This window comes from Hippocampus zosterae, chromosome 15, assembly GCF_025434085.1.
Source record: "Hippocampus zosterae strain Florida chromosome 15, ASM2543408v3, whole genome shotgun sequence".
Taxonomy (NCBI): domain Eukaryota; kingdom Metazoa; phylum Chordata; class Actinopteri; order Syngnathiformes; family Syngnathidae; genus Hippocampus; species Hippocampus zosterae.
Genome location: NC_067465.1, coordinates 9,058,196 through 9,083,080, shown reverse-complemented (window position 1 = coordinate 9,083,080; position 24,885 = coordinate 9,058,196). Strand labels below are relative to the sequence as shown.

The 24,885-nt window shown below is 43.0% G+C and overlaps 1 protein-coding gene across 1 annotated transcript in view; it reads left to right on the top strand.

The window, feature by feature from the left end:
- myo10 (myosin X) overlaps positions 1-24,885 on the top strand; it is a 46,218-nt gene that overhangs the window by 12,362 nt on the left and 8,971 nt on the right. Inside the window, exons 2-26 of the mRNA XM_052087509.1 lie at positions 2,733-2,831; positions 6,430-6,594; positions 9,948-10,135; positions 11,501-11,635; positions 11,723-11,847; positions 12,299-12,312; positions 12,706-12,790; positions 12,932-13,035; positions 13,542-13,671; positions 13,759-13,877; positions 14,151-14,297; positions 14,501-14,601; positions 15,231-15,297; positions 15,383-15,475; positions 16,035-16,103; positions 16,186-16,268; positions 16,497-16,605; positions 16,950-17,030; positions 20,350-20,474; positions 20,553-20,667; positions 20,856-20,962; positions 21,302-21,505; positions 22,004-22,043; positions 23,039-23,998; positions 24,551-24,671. Of these exons, the coding sequence (XP_051943469.1) occupies positions 2,733-2,831; positions 6,430-6,594; positions 9,948-10,135; positions 11,501-11,635; positions 11,723-11,847; positions 12,299-12,312; positions 12,706-12,790; positions 12,932-13,035; positions 13,542-13,671; positions 13,759-13,877; positions 14,151-14,297; positions 14,501-14,601; positions 15,231-15,297; positions 15,383-15,475; positions 16,035-16,103; positions 16,186-16,268; positions 16,497-16,605; positions 16,950-17,030; positions 20,350-20,474; positions 20,553-20,667; positions 20,856-20,962; positions 21,302-21,505; positions 22,004-22,043; positions 23,039-23,998; positions 24,551-24,671 (3,586 nt within the window). The remainder of the gene's footprint in view (positions 1-2,732; positions 2,832-6,429; positions 6,595-9,947; positions 10,136-11,500; positions 11,636-11,722; positions 11,848-12,298; positions 12,313-12,705; positions 12,791-12,931; positions 13,036-13,541; positions 13,672-13,758; positions 13,878-14,150; positions 14,298-14,500; positions 14,602-15,230; positions 15,298-15,382; positions 15,476-16,034; positions 16,104-16,185; positions 16,269-16,496; positions 16,606-16,949; positions 17,031-20,349; positions 20,475-20,552; positions 20,668-20,855; positions 20,963-21,301; positions 21,506-22,003; positions 22,044-23,038; positions 23,999-24,550; positions 24,672-24,885) is intronic.

Sequence of the window (24,885 nt, the reverse complement as noted above, 5' to 3'; positions counted from 1 at the left end):
ATCTTCTTGTTATGGTTTGAGTTCTCTGACCTTGTTTGTAGTTCAACGGAATGGTGTCCGTGTGCGCGCGCACACACACACACACACACACACACACACACACACACACTCAAAATTAGCAATTAATCCACACTTAATGCGCAAACATACATTCCCCTTTTCTCACTTTCTCACGCGAATTGAGGCACAGTTTATGCACACACACTTTCTCGCCTTCTGCCTCTCACACTCACACACACGCACACTCTAACACAAACTGCAATTAAAGCAAACTTCATGCACATGCACACACGCCAGAGTATCATTACAGCTCTCTTTCTCTCTCGCTCTCTCTAACTTAAACATACACACAAACACAGCATGAATTAAACACAGACACGCACGCACGCACACACACACACACACACCGTCTCAAACACGTCACACAGTAAATCAAGCCATAACCCTTCGCAGTCTGTGAGCAACACCCTGATAGGAGCTGAGCCATGTCTCCATCTCCACCTCAACCCGGATGATGATGATGATGATAATGATGATGAAGACATCCTTCCAAAATGTTCTACTCGATGAACATCTCACAAGCTGCTGCTTCTGCTTCTTCTTTTTGTTTCTTCTTGTATGCTTCAAATGAATGATGACAAGGGCACCGCCAACTCTTTATGGTCACTTTATATTTAGATTGAACAGTCAGCGTGCAATTGGCTGAGCCAGAACAAACTTTGTGTGTGCGTGTGTGTGTGTGTGTGGCTTTGGTTATTCCAACAGTGTGGCAAGTTCAACCGATTTTCCACTCCAAGAAAAGAAAACTGCTGACTCACTCGGAAACGTGACGACGTCGTAGCTCGGGCGTTAACGAGCTTTGAGGCGCTGAGCAACTTGCTTTAGCATGCTAATGCTAATGACACACATGCTCGCCACGAAACCTCAAAGTGGAGCCGACGAGGAGTTTGGAAGAAAATTCTTAACTCCTGTTTGTGTGTGTGTGTGTGTGCGTGTCTGTGTATGTGGGCTGCTGGGAAAAGACTCGAAGTTGGTGGCCTGGTTTTGTTTGGGCTTTACAAGACAGGCTTGAACTTTTTCCCGGATTTGTAAAAAACATATTTTGTCTATTTTGCCTATAGATAAATGAAATGAGAGGTGGCCCGGTGGTCCAGTGGTTAGCGCGTTGACCTCACAGTGCTGAGGTCGTGGGTTCAATTCCGGCTCCGGCCTCCCTGTGTGGAGTTTGCATGGTCTCCCCGGGCCTGCGTGGGTTTTCTCCGGGTACTCCGGTTTCCTCCCACATTCCAAAAACATGCGTGGCAGGCTGTTTGAACACTCTAAATTGTCCCTAGGTGTGAGTGTGAGCGCGGATGGTTGTTCGTCTCTGTGTGCCCTGCGATTGGCTGGCAACCAGTTCAGGGTGTCCCCCGCCTACTGCCCGAAGACAGCTGGGATAGGCTCCAGCACCCCCGCGACCCTAGTGAGATAAAAGCGGTTCGGAAAATGAATGAATGAATGAATGAATAAATGAAATGACGGTGATATTCTTCAAAAGGGGTTTTTACACACAATGTAGATTTAAATACAATACATGCTTGCTTTAGCTGCACGGTGGACGACTGGTTAGCACTTCCGCCACACAGTGCAGAGGTGCAGGGTTTGATTCCAGGCCCTAGCCTTCCTGTGTGGAGTTTGCATGTACTCCCCGTGCTTGCGTGGGGTATCGCTTCACACAAAGAATGGCGTGTTCAACAATAAAGTCTTTAATGTGCCTGTCAGTCATCTAAAGCAAAACTGTTCAATAAATCAATCAAATGGATGAATGTCCATGAAATGTGTGGGAGGGGGTGGGAATACTGCATGTTGGTTGTCGGTGGGTGTCGGGGTGGGTTTGCAGGCGTGAGTGGGAGCAGATTAAGAGGCAAGAAAGCACAATAAGAAAGTGTGTCGCTGCTGGAGGGGACGGGGGGGGACCCAAGGGGGGCACACGCCACAGACAAAGAAGAAGGACGTGTGGAAAGTGTGCCAACGGGAAGGCGGAGACCCCCCCCCTTCCCCCACTTGTGATGCAGCGTTTCCCAGGAATGCACGCCGCATCCCATGCGCCCACAAGCTCGTTGTCCAATCATGCGAACGGCTCAGTGGCCTCGTTTGCTAGTTCCACAAACAACACCCTTGGGTGTTCCCACGAGTGGGCGCCATGTCTGCTTTTCCTCGCGAGCTTACATATATAGTTTTGTATGGTTTTAAAAATTTTCTGTTGTTAATATTTTGTGCATTATTCATCTAATATTTTGTCTTAATGTTGTTTTTTAATGTTAATGTTTGTGTAAATGTTATTTTCTGTATCTTTCCCCAATATTTGTGTATTTTTGTTTAATTTTATAGAAAATTTCTGTATATTTTGTCCAATATACAAATCAGGATGTATTGTATTGCATTGTCATTTTTCTGTAGCCTAAATCGATGGGAATTTGTCACATTGTCAGGGTGAACCCTTAAAAGAATGCGAATGGAAGTAGACGAGAAGTAAGGCCAATGTTTAGGACCAAAACAACATAAAATTGTTTATTAGAATACACATTCAAGTATTGGTTGCGTTTGCTAAAAAATACAAAAAGGAATAATTGCCTATTCAATCGCAATATTGAGAACAAAAAAATGTTTCAGATGTGACACGTTTTGGGGAATGTGTGAGGTTGCTATTTTCAGTTCTCACGTGACAAAATGGTTTATTTGTTGTCGTGCAGGGCGAGCGCGTTTGGCTGCGCGAAGATGACCAGAATCTTCCTGCCTCTGTTTCCTCCTGCTCGGGCGGCGTGGTGGTCTTCACCAGCGACTATGGACAGGTCAGCAACACTCCGAATGAATGCTCTGAAAAGTCCAAACTCGGAAAACAATTCATTGCTGGCTTTTGGCCTTATCACGCCATTCAGAAAAAGGCAAAGTCATGGCAAAGTGAGAATGCTCACGCTACCAATTTTTTGAACCAGGCTAATGAGGATTTTTTTTGGGGGGGGGGGGGGTGTTTAGGTATTAGTCTGTTTTTATTTTATTTTGGCATTTGTTTTTTAACTTTAATTCATTTCATTTTTAGAGTGGGTTTGTGACTGATGTAAAACAAACCCTAAAAGCTCAATTATGATGATTGATAAGATTTAATGGCCATTTTCATTATTATTGGTTAGTTTTACCAATGTACGATGAAGCTTCAATTTCTGGCCATTGCCAGGGTGCAAACGGGACAGGTCACCTGTCAATCATGGCCAACAGTGGATTTGTCACTAGTCAGTTGAACTTAGAAACAAATGACAGAATGGTCTCCAACCAGTGTCAGGGCATGTAGAGACAAACAACAGACTGGTCATCAGTCAACGGCAGGACACATAATGAAACAATGGATTGGTCGCCAACTTGTTGTCCAATGAAGCTCTAATGCTTGCATATTTTTCACGAGTGCTGCTTATTTCAATTCATTGTGGTTTGTCAGAACCCATTAGAAAATTAGCATAACAACGAAACAATTCAGTGACAATGTTGATTGGCTTACTTTTAAACCAACTTGAGTTTTTTCTCTCTTTAAGATGACTTCAAATAAAAAGTCAGTCACTAAAAAAGTGCTGGTCTTTGTTTGTGTTAGCCAAAAGTGCTGACTTTGCTGCGGTCAAGCTAATGACGTGGAAGTTAACGTTGGCCCTAAGACAATATAGCCAAGGGGCCCCCTGAACTAAGCCTAGCGACAGATGCTAATGGAAGTAAATCCGCGTGAAACAAAAAGAAGCTGGACAACAAGCGGCTTTGGTCGGGGATTACGCCGTAACTCGCATCAACTGGCGTGAACACCGCGGTTGTTTTTTCCTCAAAGGGGAAAGTCGAGTCACGTTTACATGAGGGCAATTAAAGGAAAGGCAGCGGAAGCTCATGCTAAGACATAGGCTCTCTATTGTTCCAGAAAAAAAATCAGAAAGCAAAATACTTCTCATTTTTTTACAAGCTGTCCACAACCCGCTTTTAGTCCCCAAGCACTTGTTGAGAGTCTGAGGTAGATAATAGGAACACGTGTGATTTCAGAGTGTCCCTGGTGGAAACAGCTGACTTAACTAACTGTTGACAGAGAGATAAATGCAAGAGAAGGCTGCAATCTCAGACTGTCCCTGAAAGCAACCCCTGACATTGATAAACCGACAGATGATGGAGAAGCCTGGTGGTCCTCGAAGGCAACACCAAATGTTGATGAAAAGACAGAGACAGTAAATCGATGTGGCGATGACAGGGAAAACTGTGATTTCAGACTGTCCCTGAAGGCAAGTTTTATACCCAAACTGACAGACTTATAAATAGATGATATGAAAAAAAAAGGATTTTAAATATGTCCCTGAAGGAATCCTTGGATAGATAGACAGATAATGAGAAAGACGGATTTCAGTCTGTCCTTGAAGGCAACACTGGATATTGCAGATATATGGATAAGGCAGGCTGAAGATATGAAAGATTTCAGGCTGTCCCTGAAGGCAACACCAGTCATGGCTAACTCGATGACCCCAACAAAGGTTGAATTATTTTACATTTTTTTCTCTCCTACAAGAACCGAAAAGTTTCCCGCTCCAGTGGCACTCAAATGGGAATGTGAGCAATGTGTTCGTGCGTGTGTGTGCGTGCGTGCGTCTGTGTGCGACTGAGTGATGGCCTCCCAGGACAGTGGGGTCTTTCTTCATGAGGACAGTCACCTCAAACTGTTTAGTCACAGTGGGTCATCCAACTGTGTGTGCGTGTGCGTGTATGTGTGTGTGCGTGTGTGTAAGAGAGATGATCGAGGAGTCTTGTATCGGCTAAAATAGTGCTTTGCCGCCATCTTGTGACATCTAGCCAACAAGCTACGTCAAAGTGCCTTGAGGAGTTGGATCTTGGCTAAATTAGTTCTTTGGTGCCACCTTAATGTCAGGGAACTATGTCAAAGTGAGTTGAGGAGTTGGAATAAATTGGGGGGTTTGGTTTGATCAGTGATTTGCCACCATCTGGTGGCATCTTGGTCTCAACAAACTCATCTGTTGAAGCGAGTGACAAAATCAGTGATTTTCTGGCACTTTAATCTCAAGGAACTATGTTTGAGTGAGTTGAGGAGTCTCTTTCATTCATTTATTTGTTTCATTTTTTTAGTTTGTTTATTCTCCTCAACTTGAAGCACATTCAATTACCTATCAATAGTTTGCTGAAGTTGTCTTCCTTGCAAATGAGCGGCTTGGGCCTAAACATTGACCCCTGGGGGACACCATCTCTGTGTGAAAGAGGCTCCTGTTATTCCTCTTGTTGTGCGATGAGATGATGAGGATCCTTTTCAAATAGTTTTGACAGTGAGCTCGTGATGTTTTCGTGTTTTGACTACCATGGGTGTGAAAGGTCTCTTTCATTCCGTCTATCGTGAATAAAAGACATCAACAAAGTTGGGTTCCAGCAGCGGATAGAAGGTCTTATGAAGGTTGTTAGTTGTTCTCCAAGCAGGTGTTAAAGATGTGTCAAGACACAAGTAACATATAAAATGCATGTTCAACAAAGAAATATAGTGAATTTGCGCTCTGAAGCGAAAGAAAAGAAAAAGTCAGCGTGCCAGCTGCTGTTTTTTTTTTTTTTCAGAGCAGTTTGTAGGCGGGTTATCTGTCCTCCGTATGTCAAGAAACGTGATACTTTGTTTTGTCCACACGATTTACACATCATTCTGTCGTCTCCCAAACACACTTTTGCCCAATTTTTCTGGTCAGGCTGACCTTAAAATAAAATCTGAGATGTATTACTGCATTTATTTTTGTTAGTGTTCATTTATTTTAATTTTAAACAAAAGTCTGAGTTTTGATTTGATTTGAGTTTTTCTTTGCCGATAGGAGAATTGAAACAAATGCCTTTATTGTTACTGCACACATGTATAATGAGATTGAAAGCAGGTTCTTCTTCAGGTCAGACATGGTAGATTTATCCAAAATAAAATAAAATAAAAACTAAAAATAATAATAAAAAAAATATTTACACAAAAAAATTGTAATAAAGAAGATGAAGATGATGACAGAATCGTAGTTGAACTAAGTAGCAAATGACAGTGATATCTTTTTTGAATTTGCTGATTTTTTTGCAAATAATGTGAAAATCTGAGCTTCTTTTTGTCCTGATAAAACAAACCAAATCACAAAACAACACTGATCCTATCTTCTATTTCTAATTCTTCACCGGGTGATCTCCTGGGGTGAAACACCCATATTCATTTGTTTACTTATTAAACACGAAATCCTGAAGAAGAAAAAAAGCCTGACTGCGGCATTCCATGTGAAACATTTGACCTCAGTGGCTGACGACCTTTCACCTCTTCACGGTGCGAATTTCACACTTTTCCAAGTGAACACCCGAAGGAAGCTTTAGGCTGCTTGATGTCAAAAACTTGAAGACTTTCTCGTGTTTCAGGTGTACACGTATAAGCAGAACGCACTGACCCATGACAAGGTCCGGGCCATGCGCGGCGGTGGCAGCGCCGCGTCGGGCATTGAGGACATGGCGGCACTGGAGGATCTGCACGATGGCGCCATCATGCACAACCTGTTCCTGCGATACCGCCAAAGATGCATCTACGTGAGTTTGCATGCCAAAACGCTTGCGACATTCGTGTCGGATGCCTTTCCATATCGTCACGTTTCTCCAGGAAATATTGAATTATTGATGATGCTCTAGATGCAATCCCAGAGTGTGGCACGTTGGCTCCCTCTAGTGTTACATGAAAAAATGACTTCAGTTCAGTTGTATTGAACTTTTAGTAGCCAGTGGGGCAATTTTTTGGGGAGTTGTTTTTAAACATTTTTAGGTGCTATTTTCATTTGTCTTTGATGTGCAATGCATTTGATCAGAATCTATAGTCGTTTTAATTTTCCTAGTGTTAATATTCAAACTGTATAATGTTTCAGTGGCTTACAATCATATGATCAATCACATGATTTCAATCAATATCGGTCATGATGGTGGTGTGGGCGACAATTTAAGCATTAAAAAAAATTTGCAGCTGTATTCTGTGACAAATGTTTGAGAACCGTTTGGACAAGCCTCCACCCAACCCCCATTTTCATGGTAGTGAAAGGCAGACTCCTCATTGTTGTTATTAAGAACACTTGGGAACTTGGACAAATTGTGGAGGGGGGAAAAAAGGAAAAAGCCCAAAATGTCAATAATCCAATGAGCCAATAATCCATTAGTCACCAGGACCAAAACGGCTACTGTGTTACTTGCAGTGTGTTCATTAAATGAGTGTTCCTTAATACACGCAAACACGTCCACGATTCATGTGTGCGTGAGTGTGTGTGTGTGTGTGCGTGTGTGTGTGTTGTCTGGAATGACTGGAATCCATACATGAGGCTCCCCAGTCGGGAGCACAGCTGGCTACAATCACAGAACGCGCGCACACACACACACACACATTGGCACACAAATGTCAACACACTCGTCTGATCCCCCCCTCCCCCCATACTAATCTGTTTGTGGTTCACTCAGGCTCTTTTTTTTTCTAGCCAGCATCCTTCCAGAACATTCCTTGTCTTTTGGTTGACATCTTTGAAAAGCAAGTTGTGGATGTGCGAGTGGAAAACATGTTGGCAGCATCCGTCTGTCTTCTGTGCCGCTTCTTTTCTTTTTCGTACTCGAAAAACACTGTAGCTCAGTCTCATGAGAGCTTGAAATCCAAGTGGAGCTAATGTGGAATACAGTCAAGACCATGCACAGGCGGGGGACGCACACCCCAAAGATGTGTTACAAACAAGTGTTTCAGTTAATAATTTCAACCCAGAATATTCCCCGCCTGACGCTTAAACACATCATTTTGAATTACCGCTAATTGCCCTTCAGTATATGTGGCTCATAGATGTTAAACATGTTCCAGACCCCAGCAGCAAGAGACAGGTTTTTTTACCCCCCCCCCCAGCAAGTTCCCCCCCGCCAATTCTTGAATAAGCAGGGAAAAAGTGGCAATAAATATTTTCCCCGTTGTATAAGGGTTGACTCCCCCCAAAAATTGGAAACTCACTTAAGTAGGGTAAAGGTTGTCAAATCCAAGGTGTTTTTTAAAACATTTATATATTTATATATTTTGGCATTTCCTGCCCCCATCTGGTGGTTCAGAGGTCATAGCCATCTTGACAGCAAATTTGTGTGTCAAAGTTCAAACATGGCCGCTGCCTCCACATTAAGAAAACACTTTGATGTACTGCCTAGCATTCACATCTCTCGTCACACTGAACCCATTTCATTGGCATGCCTGATTGGCTGTTGCTGAACATGTGACACTCAGCAGATCTTTTCAATGTGGCAATTCACAACATCATCATTATTTAATGCTTATGCTAGTTAACGTTTTGGGTTTTAAGTAGTTGCGTTAACATTATCGTTGATTCTGGTACAATTTCCTGTTAATATTCTTTGGCATGCTAAGAGCTTGATAGCACTTGGTCGGTTTCACTCATTTGTTCTGTTTGCGTTCATTCTGTTTTGTTAGTACCGGTTTTGTTAGCATGTTCTATTTGAACTTTTTTTTAAGCGTTGTTCCTGTTAGCCTCTTAGCGCTCACTCTGTTTGGGTTAGCTCTATCATTTAACATTCCCTCTTTTGTTAGTATTTGCTCTGTTAGCGGGCACACATTTGTTCATTATGTTACCATTCACTCTGGTCTGTTTGTATTGATATGTTTGCTTCGTTAGCATTCACTTGTTAGCGTTCCCTTTTTTGCCGTGTCGGCCTTCTCACTGTTAGCAAATGTTGGCCTGTGTGTAGCAATCTCCTTTTTTCCTCACATAAAAACAGTAAATAAATAAATAACTTAAGCAGTTGTTTCTCCCACAAAGTTTTTTATATGTACATGAGGAGATATTTTGCCTCCGAGCTTACACAGTGTCCCATTAAGAAGTGGAGGAAAAAATATATAAATATAATATTTGTCAGAATAACAAAGACAGCGGGCGGCGGCAGCCAAATCCAATAATAGTGCCGGTAACACGCTAACTGAACAAGCGCCTCCAGTTGGTGGCGTCCCACCTACATTTCCTGCCGTCACTCAGGCGACTGCCGCTCTGTTCTTTCTCCGAATTCTTTCACATCTGCTCCTCGTTTTCCTCGCATTATCCCACGCTCGTCTCGTGTTTGGCAAATATCGGCTCCACTAAGCCAACTGACTGACTGAAGGTTTCAGTGGAACCCAAATTGAGCTCTGAAGAATTGTAATCTGACTAAATTCTTCCTAGCACATTGCCAACAACATTGTTTGTAGCATTTTAAAGAGGCTATCATACATTATCTTTATTAACATGTTAGCAGTTGTGGCTAATAATAATAATACATTTTATTTATAAGCGCCTTTCAAGACACCCAAGGACACTTTACAATAACAAAAAACGCAAAACTAATGGTATATTTTAATAAGCATGTGCGGAATGCCGCCGCTTGACGTCATCATACGAGATGGGATATTTTTAATCACATTAACCAATAGGGGGGCCTCGTGATGGCGGTCACAGCCAATTAGCTCACAGCCAGGGCATTGCCGTGGAAACTGTTACCAGGCGTATGGGAGGAGGGCTGGCAGGTCATCTAATTGAGTCCAAATGGTTGCAATTGTTTAACTTAAGTGGAGATGTTGCTTTGAGACATTTTTTTTCTTTTTACAGTATATTCTTCACTGCAGCAAACAAAACATTCTGGAACGGTCTATGTTGAGGGTTAGTCGTTAATAGAGGGTGTTGCCACCTCTGGTGTATTTACTTATTTATTTTTTTCATGTTGGATTTTGTTCTCATAATATTTCAACATAATTCTTTCTTAATGCTGATTGCGACTTTACGTATTGGCGAAAAAATTTGTCTTGGATGCTGGAAGGATGACAAATTCTTTTGAAAAAAAATACATATTCATTGTTGCTAACATTGGCATATGTCATGTGTCTCCCTTAGACATACATTGGGTCAATCCTGGCGGCAGTGAACCCCTACCAGCCGCTGGCCGGCTTGTATGAGCGCAGCGCGGTGGAATTGTACAGTCGCCACCATCTGGGCCAGATGCCGCCGCACATCTTTGCCGTAGCCAACGAGTGTTACCGCGCACTATGGAGGAGGCCGCGCAACCAGTGCGTGCTCATCAGGTGGGAACCACGCACGTGTACGCAGAAGCGGCTTCTTCACACTTGGACATCCCTATTTCATGATGAGGAGGTGAAGCAATGTCAGCCTCAGAAGACTTCAGTTGAATATAACTTTTAAGTTGGACGAAAATAGTTCCATGATGTCATCTTGTTGCATCTTGGTATCTAGAATTAGGTTGAAGTGAATTGACTTTCCTTCGTGGCTGAAGTTTTACTTTTTGAACAAAACGGGCAACTCTATCCAATGTCCAAACTCGTCTCAGTCATTTAAAAAACATCCAGACTTTCAAAACGTGAGGCACAATAATTTGCACTGTTTGACAAAATTAGCAGGGCAAAATTACACTCGTGCTTGCACCTGAAAAAAACGTTTTTCTTAACGAAGCAAGTTGGCGACAGAATGATTGGAAAATCCCACAGGGCTGTGATGTGTTTTAAGTGTGTTGCTTTTGTTGTTGAAATGTCAGCGAGCAGCCTGGCTGAGACCTGCGTTGCGTTACCGCAGCTACCACGCTGCAACTTAATGAGCTGGCTTTTGCTTCATGTCACACTCGGCAAACATGGCGTCACGACGTGTGCACACTGGCCTTTTCCTTTCGCAACTTCTCCAAGGAAAGCAAATGTTCTGTTGCTGAAGTTTAGTTTAATTTACGTTACTATTCTTTGGTTGACTTGAATTTTGTTTCATTGACTTCAGTTAAGTTGAGTTTTAAAGTTGAATTGAGTTTAGCTGAGTGTCGTTCATTTAAGTTTCATATCTTTTAGTTTTCTTGAGTTGAGGTTACGTTATATTATTATTGTTATTATTTATTTACTTTATTTTTTACTTTCATTTAATTTCATTTATTCAGTTTGAGTTTTTAATTTGAGTAGGATTTTTCATTTTATTTACGTTGTTTGAGTATAGTTTTACTTTAATAGAATTCATAGTATTCAGCTATTATCTTGTTTAAACATGTTTTTATTGATGATATATTCCTTTCAATATAGTCACTAGTTATGACGTAGGCGGCATGGTAGTTTAGACTTGTTCTTCTTTAGTTTTATATGGCTTGTTTTGTTTTTTTTACCTGAGTTTACCTTACTGAGACTAAAGGTTAGCCGGACTCATTTTATTGAAATTTAGTTTTCCAATGGAAATGGACTTTTTCCATTGTTTGTCGCCATCTAGTGGACTAAACAATACTGCCGCGTTGATTACCAATGGAGGCAAACACAGACAGAAACTTTTATTCATCCTGAGAGGGAAAATTAAATCGTCACAACAGTAATTTTGACTCCTGTAATGTCTATGAATATTATTTCTCCAGATACTGCAAATTTTGTGGGAGTAATTGATGTTTTTTTCTTGTTCTTCTTCCTTAGTGGCGAGAGCGGCGCCGGCAAGACTGAAAGCACTAAACTGATTCTGAAGTTCTTGTCGGCCATGAGCCAACATTCACTTGAAGTGTCGTCTAAGGAGAGGACCTCGCACGTTGAGGAGGCACTACTGGAGAGCGGGTCGGTATTATGATTGTTTTCATAATTATGCATACCATTGATGAATCGTGTATTTGGGTGTAAATGTGACTTTTGTGTTGCTGCCAGCCCCATCATGGAGGCGTTTGGTAACGCACAGACGGTCTACAACAACAACTCGAGCCGTTTCGGGAAGTTCGTTCAGCTGCATTTCAACCAAAAAGGAAACATCCAAGGAGGACGCATCGTCGACTGTATCCTCATTTTACGCAACGCAAGACAGGAAGTGCTCGCTCATAAAATGCTAATTATCGCTAATGCTAGTGACACGTTTATCTAATATAGTGTGGACGTTGCTGTTTGTCTGACGTCTATCTTAATTTGTAAGACATGATCAAGAAAATCACATTTGGTTGTATGACATGAAGGCACGGCACGGTGGTCGATTGGTAAACATGTCCAACTCACAGTGCAGAGGTCCGGGTTTCGATTCTTGCCCCGGACTTCCTGTGTGGAGTTTGCATGTTATCCCCGGGCCTCTAAATTGTCCCTCGGTGTGAGTGTGAATGGTTTTATTTGGCAACTTGTTTAGCACAGACTGACTAGCAGCTAATGTTTTTCAGTATTGTTTGTATTTAGATGCAGATTGTAAAACATCCAGCATGACTTTTTATGAACCTTGACTGAAACTACTTTTGACGTCAGACCTCTTGGAGAAGGTGACGATTCTTTGCTCTGTTATTCAAACCGCTTATCTATTTTTTCATGACTGTAAAAAAGTCCAATTGTCAAGCTAATCACGTGTAGAAATGTGAATTTATTTTACAACCGCTTTGATACACTTTTTCTCCAGGAATACGTCCAAAATTAAGCTTGGATGACTTTTGTCAGTGTCTGAACAAATCATTTGAGGAATTTCATTTCATTTAAAATATAATTTATTGAGCAAGAATAAGTAAACAACCATTTGTCCAAAACAGACATTAATAACCAGCAAACAAAAAAAATGTTTAACATAAATGTCAAACTAACCAGAGGAATTTAGCACAGTGATGGTTAAACTTGGAGCACAATGTATGAGTGTGACGTTCTTCTTGTTTTCTGTTCTGCAGAACCGAGTAGTCCGACAGAACGCGGGCGAGAGGAATTATCACATCTTCTATGCTCTACTAGCAGGCGCCGACCAAGAGCAGACAGGTCAATAAACTCACATTTTAACATCCCGTTAACCAAATTGCATCGATCCCCAAGTCAACGATGCTCCCTCTAGTGGTACCCCAAAGAATCTCTGAATTCAACCCTCCAAGCGAATCATGTCAAGTCCCCTTTGTCTTGCAGAGTGTTTGGGTCTGAGCCCATCTTGCACGTACCACTACCTGACCCGCTCCGGCGGCACCCCCGACAACGCAATCAATGACAAAGGCACTTTTCAAGAGGTTCTGGTGAGCGCTTCTATTCTGTAGCCACAGCACAATCCAGATGTTCGTTGGGCTTTACAGCTGCTGCATTCTTCACGTTATTTGTTTTTTGTGCTGGTGTCATATTTTTGAAGAAATGTCATTTCTGTCTGCAGTCAGTGAACACGTAAAAGAATCTGCATATACACACGCCTCAAAAGTCACCTCAATAACTATAGTGGAATAGAAAATGTGCAAATAAATTGATGATTTGTTTTTTTTTAAAAACTCAAGCAATAATTTCCATCAATAATGGGGGACAGATTTTCTTTTTTTTTAACTGCAGACATGTGGTGGTTCACCATTCACAACTGTCAACGAATCAATGAGGGTCAATCATGTTGTCCAAGTTTGGATTTAAATTATTGTGTCATAGGTTACATCCTAACATTTCTTAGATAGTCTATTTATATCATATTTCATGTTGTATATGCCTGGAATGCAACACGTTGACGTGACATGCAAGGTGATTGCGCTTGCGTGTTGTCCAGTATGCCATGCGGACGATGCAGTTCACAGAGGAGAACATTGGCGAGATCCTGCGACTCCTGGCAGGGATCCTGCACGCCGGCAACATCGAGTTCATGACGGCCGGAGGGGCGCAGATCACGTCCAAGTCCGGTGGGTTTTCCGACGCTCCTCCTCCTCCTCCTCCTCTCGCTCAAAGGCTATTGATACGATTATTGGCCGTTTATGTTTGATTGACAGCTCTGAGTCGGACGGCAGAGCTTCTGGGCCTGAACCCGGATCAACTGGCCGAGGTTCTCACGCACAGGTCCATGATCCTGAGGGGGGAGGAGATCTCCACTCCCCTCACTGTTGAGCAGGTCAGGGCAACTAGATGAACGTCCGTGTTTCATTCATACATACACGTCACAAGAAGTCAAATAGATCTACTGTACGTTTATTATGCTGGTAAAATCAAATCTCCGAAATAGTTTGGGTTTAACACCATATTTTGACCAAATGACGAAGTTGGCAAAACTGACTTTTTTTTGTCAACTACTTGCAAATAAAAACAAACAAATAAAGAAATTAATCGTGGACTGTATGTCTAAGTAAAGCCTTTTTTTCCCCCTCCCTCTCTCTCTTTCCTGCAGGCGGTGGACTCGAGAGACTCCATGGCCATGGCACTTTATTCCCAGTGTTTCAACTGGATCATCCGCAAGCTCAACGATCGCATCAGAGGGAAAGATGACTTCAAGTCCATCAGCATCCTCGATATCTTTGGATTCGAAAACTTTGAGGTATTCGTCCATGCATGAATCGATGTTTGGGGAAATAAACTAGCTACATTCTTTGGGTCATTTTGGTACGGTCCTTTTGTTTCCTGTTTTGCTTCTGAATGCCGTTGGCTGTTTTGTGTTGTTGTTGTTTTTTTTTTTTTTTTTTTTGTCAAATGAATATTACTGACGTGTCATTGTGTTCATGTTGTGAACGCATGTTTCAGGTCAACCATTTTGAGCAGTTCAACATCAACTATGCGAACGAAAAGCTTCAGGAATATTTCAACAAGCATATTTTCTCCCTGGAGCAATTGGAGTACAACAAGTAAGTACCTAATTTGGTGTGCGTGTGTTTTTTGGAGGGTGGGGGGGGGGGGTAGCAAGTATGTTTATTACAATGAACGAAAATGAACAAAATAAACTCAAATTGGGAAAAACATTTTCTTAATAAAATAACCCAAATCTTTTAACAAAATGAAAATTAATTGAAATTACATCTGTTTAATAATTCCAAATAAATGTTGTTTCTACCCTTGTGATCAATATTGTACATGAGCTTTTGGAATTTATTTTAAATGTACTTGTTTCAGTTTCGCTGTACGCCCGTAGGTACAGAAGACTGAGTGGGAATTGCGTGAGAATGGTACTTTAATTTATTCCACAATATTGAATGGCCTTTTTTTCATGTGGAACCTAACATTTACTCCAAATATTAAAACAAAACAAAAAACTAAAACTAATAAAATAAAATGGAGCACTTCCAAAAGTATAGAAGTATAAAAACTGACAAACTTGCTCTTAAAACTAATTCAAACTCACCGAATTAAAAATTAAATAAATCAATCAAAACTAAAAACCTTCTAACACGAATGAAGAATCCCAAACTATTATAAACCTATCGTAGCAGAAGATTAACAAATTGCGAAGATCGTACTGACCGTTGACCTCCTGCAGGGAAGGTTTGGTGTGGGCTAACATCAACTGGATGGACAACGGCGAGTGTTTGGACTTGATCGAGAAGGTGAGTGCTTTTTGTTTTGGAGACGACGCCACGCAACATGTCGCGGGAGGAGAGGAGGATGCAGATTTTTCCTGGGTTTCCACAGAAACTGGGCCTCCTGGCCCTGATGAACGAGGAGAGTCACTTCCCCAAAGCTACGGACGACACACTGCTGGAGAAACTGCACAGTCAGCACTCGGTAAAAATACCCAAAAAATAATCTCAAATATGTATTTTCCCTTGAAAATTACATGAATTTAAATGCCCCCCCCCCCCCCCCCCCAAGATGTTTTCTCACAAATCTAAACCATTATGTAACATTTTTGTTAAAAAAGGTTGTTCTTTTTTCTTGAAAATTGCTATTTTGTTTTTCGGGAAATATAATCTCATACATGCCAAATGTCACCAAAAGGATAGTCTTTTGCCATGTGACGCATAAGGTTTCAGAAATGTCACATTATAAAAATAAAAAACAACATAAATTCAACTTAATAAATATTCAAGATTTATTAAGTTGATATACAATATTCAATAGATTCAAAAGCAACCAACACATATATACAGAACCTATAAGACGCCATAAAGATGCTGTATGCCATAAAATACAGCATATTATTTCAAATACAGCATAAACTTCATATAAGAAATGGCATTTATAAACGACAGCATATACGTATGTCATGAAAAAAATTAAACACTGACAGTATATGCTTCCTAGTTGTGACGTATGTATGAAAAGCGTTTGTTTTGTGTTCCAGAAAAATCCGTTTTACGTGAAGCCCCGCGTTGCCGTTCACTACTTTGGAGTTCGACATTACGCAGGAGAGGTAACGCCTATCTCAGCATCAGGGATTCAAATCATATTCAATTAATATTGCTAATCAGCGGTCATCACGATGTGACGTGCAGGTGGTGTACGATGTGAGGGGAACGCTGGAGAAGAACCGAGACACTTTCCGAGACGACGTCCTCAACATGCTTCGCGACAGCAGGTGCCCCACACAAACAGCTGCAGCATCATCGTTATTCATTCATTTACTTGTGTCCTCCTTTACTTCACATTACACTTGGAATTCCAGAGCAATAACAACACACTGTTTTTCTCAAAACAGAAAAAAACCTCAAAAATATATTCACTTTTAACAACTGCCATCCCAAAATGCGTTTTTCTCAAAAATCTAAAGACATAAACATTTTTTTTTCAACTTGGTGTCCATCAGGTTGGATTTTGTGTACGACCTTTTTGAACACGTGTTGAGTCGCAACAAGCAGGACACGCTGAAGAGCAGCTGCAAGCACCGAAGACCCACCGTCAGCTCGCACTTTAAGGTCTGGCCCACACATTCACGCTTTGCACTACACAGTCACGTCCATGACCCCACCCATTCCATCTCATGTTCGGGTTTTACCACATTTAACCCTTTCAGGGACAGCGGTTACTACAGTGAGCATCTTATCAGGTTACAGGGTGAAGGAAACGTTTAATTGAAGTGAGGTAAAAATTAAAAAAAAAACAGTTGGACTCACTTTTTAAAAAGAGTTTTAAAAACAGCCAATGCACTTGAATATGTACGTGTTACACATCTAGACACACACACACACACACACACACACACACACACACACACACACACACTGTGTGCCGCTGCCACTAGTCTTGTGTTGTTTTTCAGGACTCTTTGCACTCTCTGATGGCAACACTCAGCACCTCCAACCCGTTCTTCATACGATGTATCAAGCCAAACACACACAAGGTGAGTGGGACACACAGTGTACTCACCTAATTTGAAGCTTTATAATGATGAGATTGCACGTTGACCTGTGTCCTACTTGGTAAGATGACCAACTTTATGTTCAGTCTTGGCCATGCCAATTGTTGTCGTGTATTATACGAGTTTATCTGTCAGCCTTTTATTTTGAAGTTGAGTTGTTGAAAGAAGAGTTTTAACTATTTTTTTTGTCAATCATCGGTTGCGCAATATATTAATGCAGAGGTGTCCAAGCTACAGCTCGGGGGTCAAACAGCTGGGATAGGCTCCAGCACGCCCGTGATCCTTGTGCGGATAAGCGGATTAGAAAATGGATGGATGGATGGATGGATGGATGGAGGTCAGTCATAGAGTAGGGGGTCGTGCGTGGTCATCTTTTTTCGAGTGCACCCTCCTCCCATCAAAGATTAACTTTGAAGTGGCACTTAATCGGAGGGAGACTTAAATAGATGGGCGATAATTAGGTGTTGTCATGTTGTGACGCGCGGCCCCATGTCATCAGTTTAGGTTTATGAACTGATGTCACGGGGGTCTTACAATGGGAGTGTGATCATGTCAGTCCTTGTGTGTTAGCATTAGCGTTAGCATTTTCCACCAACAAAAAAAACAAAACACAAAGTTGGTGGTAGCGCACATTGTGTGTGGGTGCGCTACCGTGTTAGCACTCGAATGCTAGCCCCCTTCATCGTAAACTGGCATAGACAAAAAAACAGAAATTGTGGATTTCAGCACCATATTTTTGAAGCAAGTCATATCATTCAGTCATGATAAAAGGCATGGAAAATTAATGTCAATTTTGGGGGGGAGAAATCTTCAGATAGGTAAAAAAAGACAAATCTATCGATGGATGGATAAATAGATTAATGGATAGATTGACTCTTTAAAAATAGAAACTTTCAGTCTGTCCCTGAAGGCAACACTGGACTTAATAGGCTAGATGCATCGTTTGTTTAAAATGTCTTCTTTCAGGTGACAGAGTCCCTTCAAATCAAATGAATGGTTTTGCATTGAGCTCACGCTAGTCACGCCCCCCCCCCCCCAGGACACTTTGAATGCACGCACACACAGGCACACGCACACACATCAAGCCCTACAAGTGGCAGGCGCAAATGAGCCTCAGCAGGAGACGGGTCACCACGGCAACCACGGCCCTCCCATCTCAACACAGAGGGAGTGTTTCAAAGCCTTTGTTAGGTCAATGTGTGTGTGTGTGTGCGCGCCTCTTACGAGGCAGAGTTGTGCGTCTTCGTCGCGTACTTTGCCGTCTTTTGTCGCCACCGCCGCGGGATTTGGAGTCAAGATGCAATGGTGAGCCGAGGTGCTGTGCGTGTGTCTTTTATATGTCTACGGTGTGTGCGTGTGCGTGCGCACGTGCAGCGGAATGAAGCCGTTACATGAACTATTGCCACTAGCAGATTTTTTTGAGTTGATAGCAACACGGAGCATCATGAACGATGTTAAATGGTCTTCTACTGCATGTATTGCGTGTTACAAAGTTGACTGGGATTTTCATCTATACGTGGTATCAGTTGTTTGACTAGCGTGTAACTTTAGGTGAATTCTATTGAATAAAACAGTATTTACGATGGTCCAAATACTTTCGAAATTGAATGCAGAGCACGTTGGCGATTGTTATTAATTATCAAAAAGAGTTGTCAATTAATTTTGAGAATTGATTATGCTCTCAACATGTTTTAACAATTTTGACAACTGTGCACAGTTGTGAGCTAAACAAGGTCTTCAAATGATTCATCTATTTTCAAAACGGTTGTCAGTTAATTTGATAGTTGCTTAGTGAATGATTCATTGTTGAATCTCCATCGTCGTTCATGAAGTTACATTTAATTCCACAAATATTTTTTGCATCATATCATAAATGTGTTCTCTGTCGTCCATCATGTGAGCTTGTTTTTTTTAATTTCCCCAAAGTCTCCAGGGAGTAGATGGCCACGCACCCATTTGTCCTCTTCAGTGGGCCCCTGAACCCTGAGACAGTTTATCCATTGAGTAGTTGACTGACTTCAACAATCCCAAATCGTCATTGATGTCCTTCTCGCACCCTCCATGCCCACCAGATAGAGATGTTTATTCATTGCTGGACATTTGCTGCATACTTTATTCACATTTTGGTGCCATTTACAACTGCCTGAAATCCTTCAAAAGCTCCCTCAAAATGAACAATTGAAGAAAAATGTCATCTTGGTCAGTTTTAAATCAAGGAACAATCAACTTTCTGTGCGTCTGAGCTATGGGTGGACAAATAACGGTAACCGGGTTTGATATCGGCCCAATATGTACAAATTTTATCGTATTGGGTACTCACAGAATTCATTATTATTATTATTATTACCGGTGGGTTTTTTTATTATTTTTATTATTATTTCATTTTCAATTGATAACAAAAAGAATGAAGGATACCAGAGTTTTGGGGAGGGTGGGGACTGATTTTATGACAATGGGGCTCTTTGTGAGCAAACAGTGTTAAAAGCGCTTTTCCAAGTGTTTCGGATCAAACCGGAGAAGACGTGAGGATGTGCGTTTTCCGGACAGCGCCCGTCTTTGTGCGCTTGCCGTATGCAAATGAATGTTATGCTAATGAGCCCACGCTTCTTAAAGGGCTGACATTGAAGCAAATTTTGTGATAAAGAGGAAAAGGGGGGCTGCATTACAGTGGGAATCAAAGCAGCCTCTCATTTGGAGACCCCCCTGCCGCCCTCCCACGCCCACTGAGGCTGACAGGAGATCCCAGCAAAGTGGCGCCCTCTCTTCTCCACACCATAATGGCGCCGTTGACGGAATGTGACGTGACGCACGTTTTAACGTCCGCCTCCTGACACAATGCCAAAACTGCCGTTATAAATGTTCTCAGTTCGACGTTGTAAAATGAAACGGAGGTGATGAAAATACCTGTTGAGCAGAAATGTTGCTAATTTTGCACCACTTCAGAATCCTCTCATCTGCCTGATGTTCCTTGTTTGGCTTTTGTTTGCTAATCTTATGTGAAGTAGTTAGTCAATGAGGGTGAGGCATTTTCTCGATATTCTGACTGCCATGTGCATGGCAAATGATTGGATTGACACGACGCCCGACGTGGGAGGCCCTCCATCTCTAATACGTTGTTCTTCTTCGGACGTGGGGGCGGGGGTTCTTGAGAGGTTACCCTTGAGTGCTTTGTGGATGCTTTTGGCTTAAACTTTGTGAGAACACTTTAGGGAGGTTCCGACTCCGATTCAAGACTTTCCAAAAGTGTCTCAAGAAGCACGACAGGTCCCCTGTATCACATATAACCTGTTTGACCGTGCAGATGCCTGACCGCTTTGACCCGGCGGTGGTTCTCAACCAGCTGAGGTATTCCGGCATGTTGGAGACGGTGAAGATCCGACGTGCTGGCTTTCCTGTCCGCCGACCTTTCCAGGAGTTCTGCTGCCGGTGGGTGGTCTTGGGTTCCTGCGCGTCCCGTCGGTACCGCTCGGACTAGCGACTTACTTTTGTCTGGTCCTTCTGTAGATACAAAGTTCTGATGCGAAATGAATTGACATCGAATGACGCCAGGGAGCGCTGCGTGGAGCTGCTGCAACGCTATGACGACAGTGCCACTGATTGGCAAATGGGGAAGACCAAGGTAAGCCGCATCGGATTTTTTATGTGCAGTGAACTACAATTGCTATAACAAATGATTATTTGGATCATTCTGTCGATTGTGTTTTTAATTGGTTAATCGTATTGGAAAAAAAAGCTCATTGAACCATATTTTCATCACAGTGATTGAAGTATAAACGCTGTGATGTGAAAGATTGTTTTTGTACTTAGGTGTTCCTCAGGGAAGGCCTAGAGCATCGTCTGGAGAAGCAGCGGGAGGTGGAGCTGCTCCGAGCCGCCATGATTATCCGGGCGCACATGGCCGGCTATGTGGCTAGGTAGGCCAGCCCGCCTCAACACCAGACCAAACCACAGGCTTTCAAACACTGTCCTCTGCCAATGCTGCACGTGCGCAATCCACTTCCAGCGGGGCTGTGCAAAATTCACAGTTTCGGACATAACATTTGTTCCTACACATAAACTATAGGATATACAGTACTTTCAGTTAGTTTTAAAACCAATGTTGTTTTTATTTTACTTCGTGAATAACAATGGTTTTATTTCCAATCATAGTTTTTGTTTGTTGGTTTTTGTGAAATAAAAATAAGCTTGCTTTGCCCCGAATCACAATCTAGAGCAGTGCAGTACTCTTTGGGCGCTCGTGTGTGTGTGTACAGGAAGCAGTACCGACGGCTGGTGCGCTGCGCACTGGTCATCCAGAAGAACTACCGTGCCTTCTACTGGCGCAGGAAGTTCCTGCTGCTGCGCCGGGCGGCGCTCACGCTGCAGACGCACCTGCGAGGTCACATGGCCAGGCGCCTGGTGGGCCGCATGCTGGATGAGAGCAGGGCGAAGAGGAGGAGACAGGAGGAAGAGGAGAGGTTGGTTGCGGTTGGCGGCTTCGGCACCTCGAAACACCACCACAGTGGATTTCAAATGAAACCAACACTCCCCTAATAATAATAATAATAATAATAATTGTTATGTGTGTGTATCCCTGGCATATAGGGCTGTCTGATATGGCCTCTAAATATAATCTCAGATTTTTTTTCCTTTGATTTTGCAATTAAATTATAATTTGCATTATTCCTCCTGTATGTTTTTTCCAATGAGTATTTTCCAGGCAATAATTTGCATATTTTTCCACAAAACCATGCTAATGATTGTTTATGATTATTTCTAGATGAGCGGTGTGAGACTTTTTACTTTGGTCATAGCGCCATTCTGTCGGCAACCATGTTGTTAGTGTCAGCAATGAAGTCACTATAATTTTTTTTTTTTAATTAAAAACTGTAAACTGTACAATAAATAAGATCTAAAAATCAATTTTCAAAAAGAGTCCTGACAGATCAGCTGATGTTTGTGTTTGGTTGTCACAGGGAGAGACGGCGGCTGGAGGAGGAACAACTTGCTCAAGAGGTACCAAAATGCACAAATGTGTCCTGTTTTAACACCTCAACTCAAAATTATCAAATTAGTTAAGTCACCTAGCTCATCAACATAAGATAAAAATCCTTTGCAAAATCAAAAAAGAGCAAAGTAACATTTTGTGCTTTTTATTACACCGTCAATTGCCACAATGGAGCACAAATAACCAGGGTTGTTAGAAAAGTGGGCGGCCCGGTAGTCCAGTGGTTAGCACGTCGGCTTCACAGTGCAGAGGTACCGGGTTCGATTCCAGCTCCGGCCTCCCTGTGTGGAGTTTGCATGTTCTCCCCGGGCCTGCGTGGGTTTTCTCCGGGTGCTCCGGTTTCCTCCCACATTCCAAAAATATGCATGGCTGGCTGATTGAACACTCTAAATTGTCCCTAGGTGTGAGTGTGAGTGCGAATGGTTGTTCGTTTCTGTGTGCCCTGCGATTGGCTGGCAACCGATTCAGGATGTCCCCCGCCTACTGCCCGGAGACAGCTGGGATAGGCTCCAGCACCCCCCGCGACCCTGGTGAGGACCAAGCGGTTAGGAAGATGAATGAATGAATGTTAGAAAAGTGGAATTGGTGTCAAGAATTGCAAACAACCGAAGGGCTAACATCTTTGTATGTCAGGGGCTATTTTAACCTGGGTTCGAAGGGAAAGTCTTCAAATCACATGGACACACACGACCCATCTTTTTTTTTTGTGAGTCATAACACGAGTTTGAAATGGTTTGGCATCATGTTTGAATATGAGCTCTTGTAAACATTTCTGCAGAGACCTCAATTCTCTTTTGAATTTCCTGCCAATCTTCTAAGTCCTTAGCCGAGGTACAACCCGAATCCAAAACAAAACCTCTCGCCAAAGTAACCATCCTGAGTCAGCCCTATCCCAGTATTTTCATTATATTCATCCTGGAGCGCAAATGTTATTCTATGACACACTGTCGACATCCCAAGTTTTCTGCTGGATTTTGTCCTAACAGAATCTTGTGATCTTCAGGCATCAAGGAGGCGCGAGGAGCTGTGTCGAGCTGAAGAACTGGCCGCTCTCCTTCTGGTTCAGCCTCAGCTGGCCCAACACCACCAGTCATCAGAAACCTTGACGTCAGCAGAGACCTTGGACGAGTCTTCAGACACCCTGAAGGTGTTCTCTGAGGCCTTAGATGAGTCTTCTGAGACACTGAAGGTGTCTTCGGACCCCATGGGGGTAGAGGAGGAAGATGACGAAGCCATCCGTCCTCAGGAGGCGTCTCAGGTGGAGGAGATCCTGCGTCTGGAGCGGGAGATCCAATGCCTGCAGATGAAGAAGGAGCGTCAGGAGCTTTCCCTGACTGAGGCATCGCTGCTCCGCCTCCAGCTGCTGCGCGACCAGGAGCTGAAGAGACTGGAGGACGAGGCCTGCAAGGCGGCACAGCACTTCCTGCAGTCGCTCAACTTCGACGAGATTGACGAGTGCGTTAGAAACATCGAGAGCTCACTGGGCGTGGATGCCGACGATGAGAAGGAGAACGGGCGGCAGTCGGGTGGCAGCCAGGAAGAGGATGTGGACGAAGGTTTCGGGGCGGACGACGAGGCCTTCAAGGACTCGCCCAACCCCAGCGAACACGGACACTCGGACGGCCAGCGCACCAGCGGCATCCGAACAAGTGACGACTCCTCTGAGGAGGACCCGTACGCCAACGACGCTGTCATCCCTCCCTTGCCACCCACCACCATACTCCTGCAGTTGCCACCGCCACTCACCATCGGCCCGTTGGAGCCCTTGTGCGAGCTCATCCCACCGGATGAGGATTCAGACTACGATCGGGATGACTATGATGAGGGTGCCATCGCGTCTAGCGGCAGCCTGGCCTTCTCCTACCCTCGCAGCGAGCAGTGGTCTCCCGACTGCCGCGGTTCCTCGGGAACCTACAACAGCTCCGGGGCGTACCGCTTCGGCTCAGAGGGGCCGCAGTCCTCGGTGCGTCCTCGTCACAGATTCGCTACTTCAGTGGCTTGCGCCAACTACCGCCTTTCAAAATGCATAGCCGTCCATGTGCCACCGTCATAACCAATATTAAAATATACTACATATACAGTACAGTACAGTAAATATATTACATCTTCATTTATATAGCGCTTTCACAACCGCTGTAGCAAGGCTCTTTACAAAATATGTCAATCTTAAAATGGAAACCAGCAAACACAATGAAAACGGCAGGTCCCCCCAAATTGAACCCTGCGGAACACCATACGTTTTTTTTAAGAAAAACTTCTAATTATACAACATGTTATGAGGAAGACAATTTGAATGCTTCAAAAAAATACCCAAATTAAAATTTAAAACCAAACATTTCTGAAAGATTAAAAACTAAAATATTTCCAAAAAGCTGAAGTGAACGTAATGATTGTTTGGTGTCCCACGAGTGGGAGCCCACATCCCCGTTGCGGTTCTTGTTGGACACTGCTCTACTTGACTGTGCTCAGCCTAAGAATCTTTCTGATTCTGTTTGTGTTTTTCCCCTTGTGTCAGTTTGAGGACAGCGAGGATGACTTTGACAGATTGGATACGGACGACGAGCTCTCGTACCGCCGAGACTCGGTCTACAGCTGTGTCACACTGCCCTACTTCCACAGCTTCCTGCACATCAAAGGTACGTCCATGCCCCATAACGTACACACATGGGTCTCTCTCTTCATGAGCGGCGCAGTCAGCAGCGTAAATCTGCACCGTGGCGTGTTGGACCAGGTTGTGGTAGTTTCGCTGTTGTGCGTAAAAAAATAAATAAATAAAATAAAAAGCCTGTTTGGACACGGCTGACTTCATTTGTCACCAATCAAAGTGGTTCCTCTCATTCCCTTGAAATG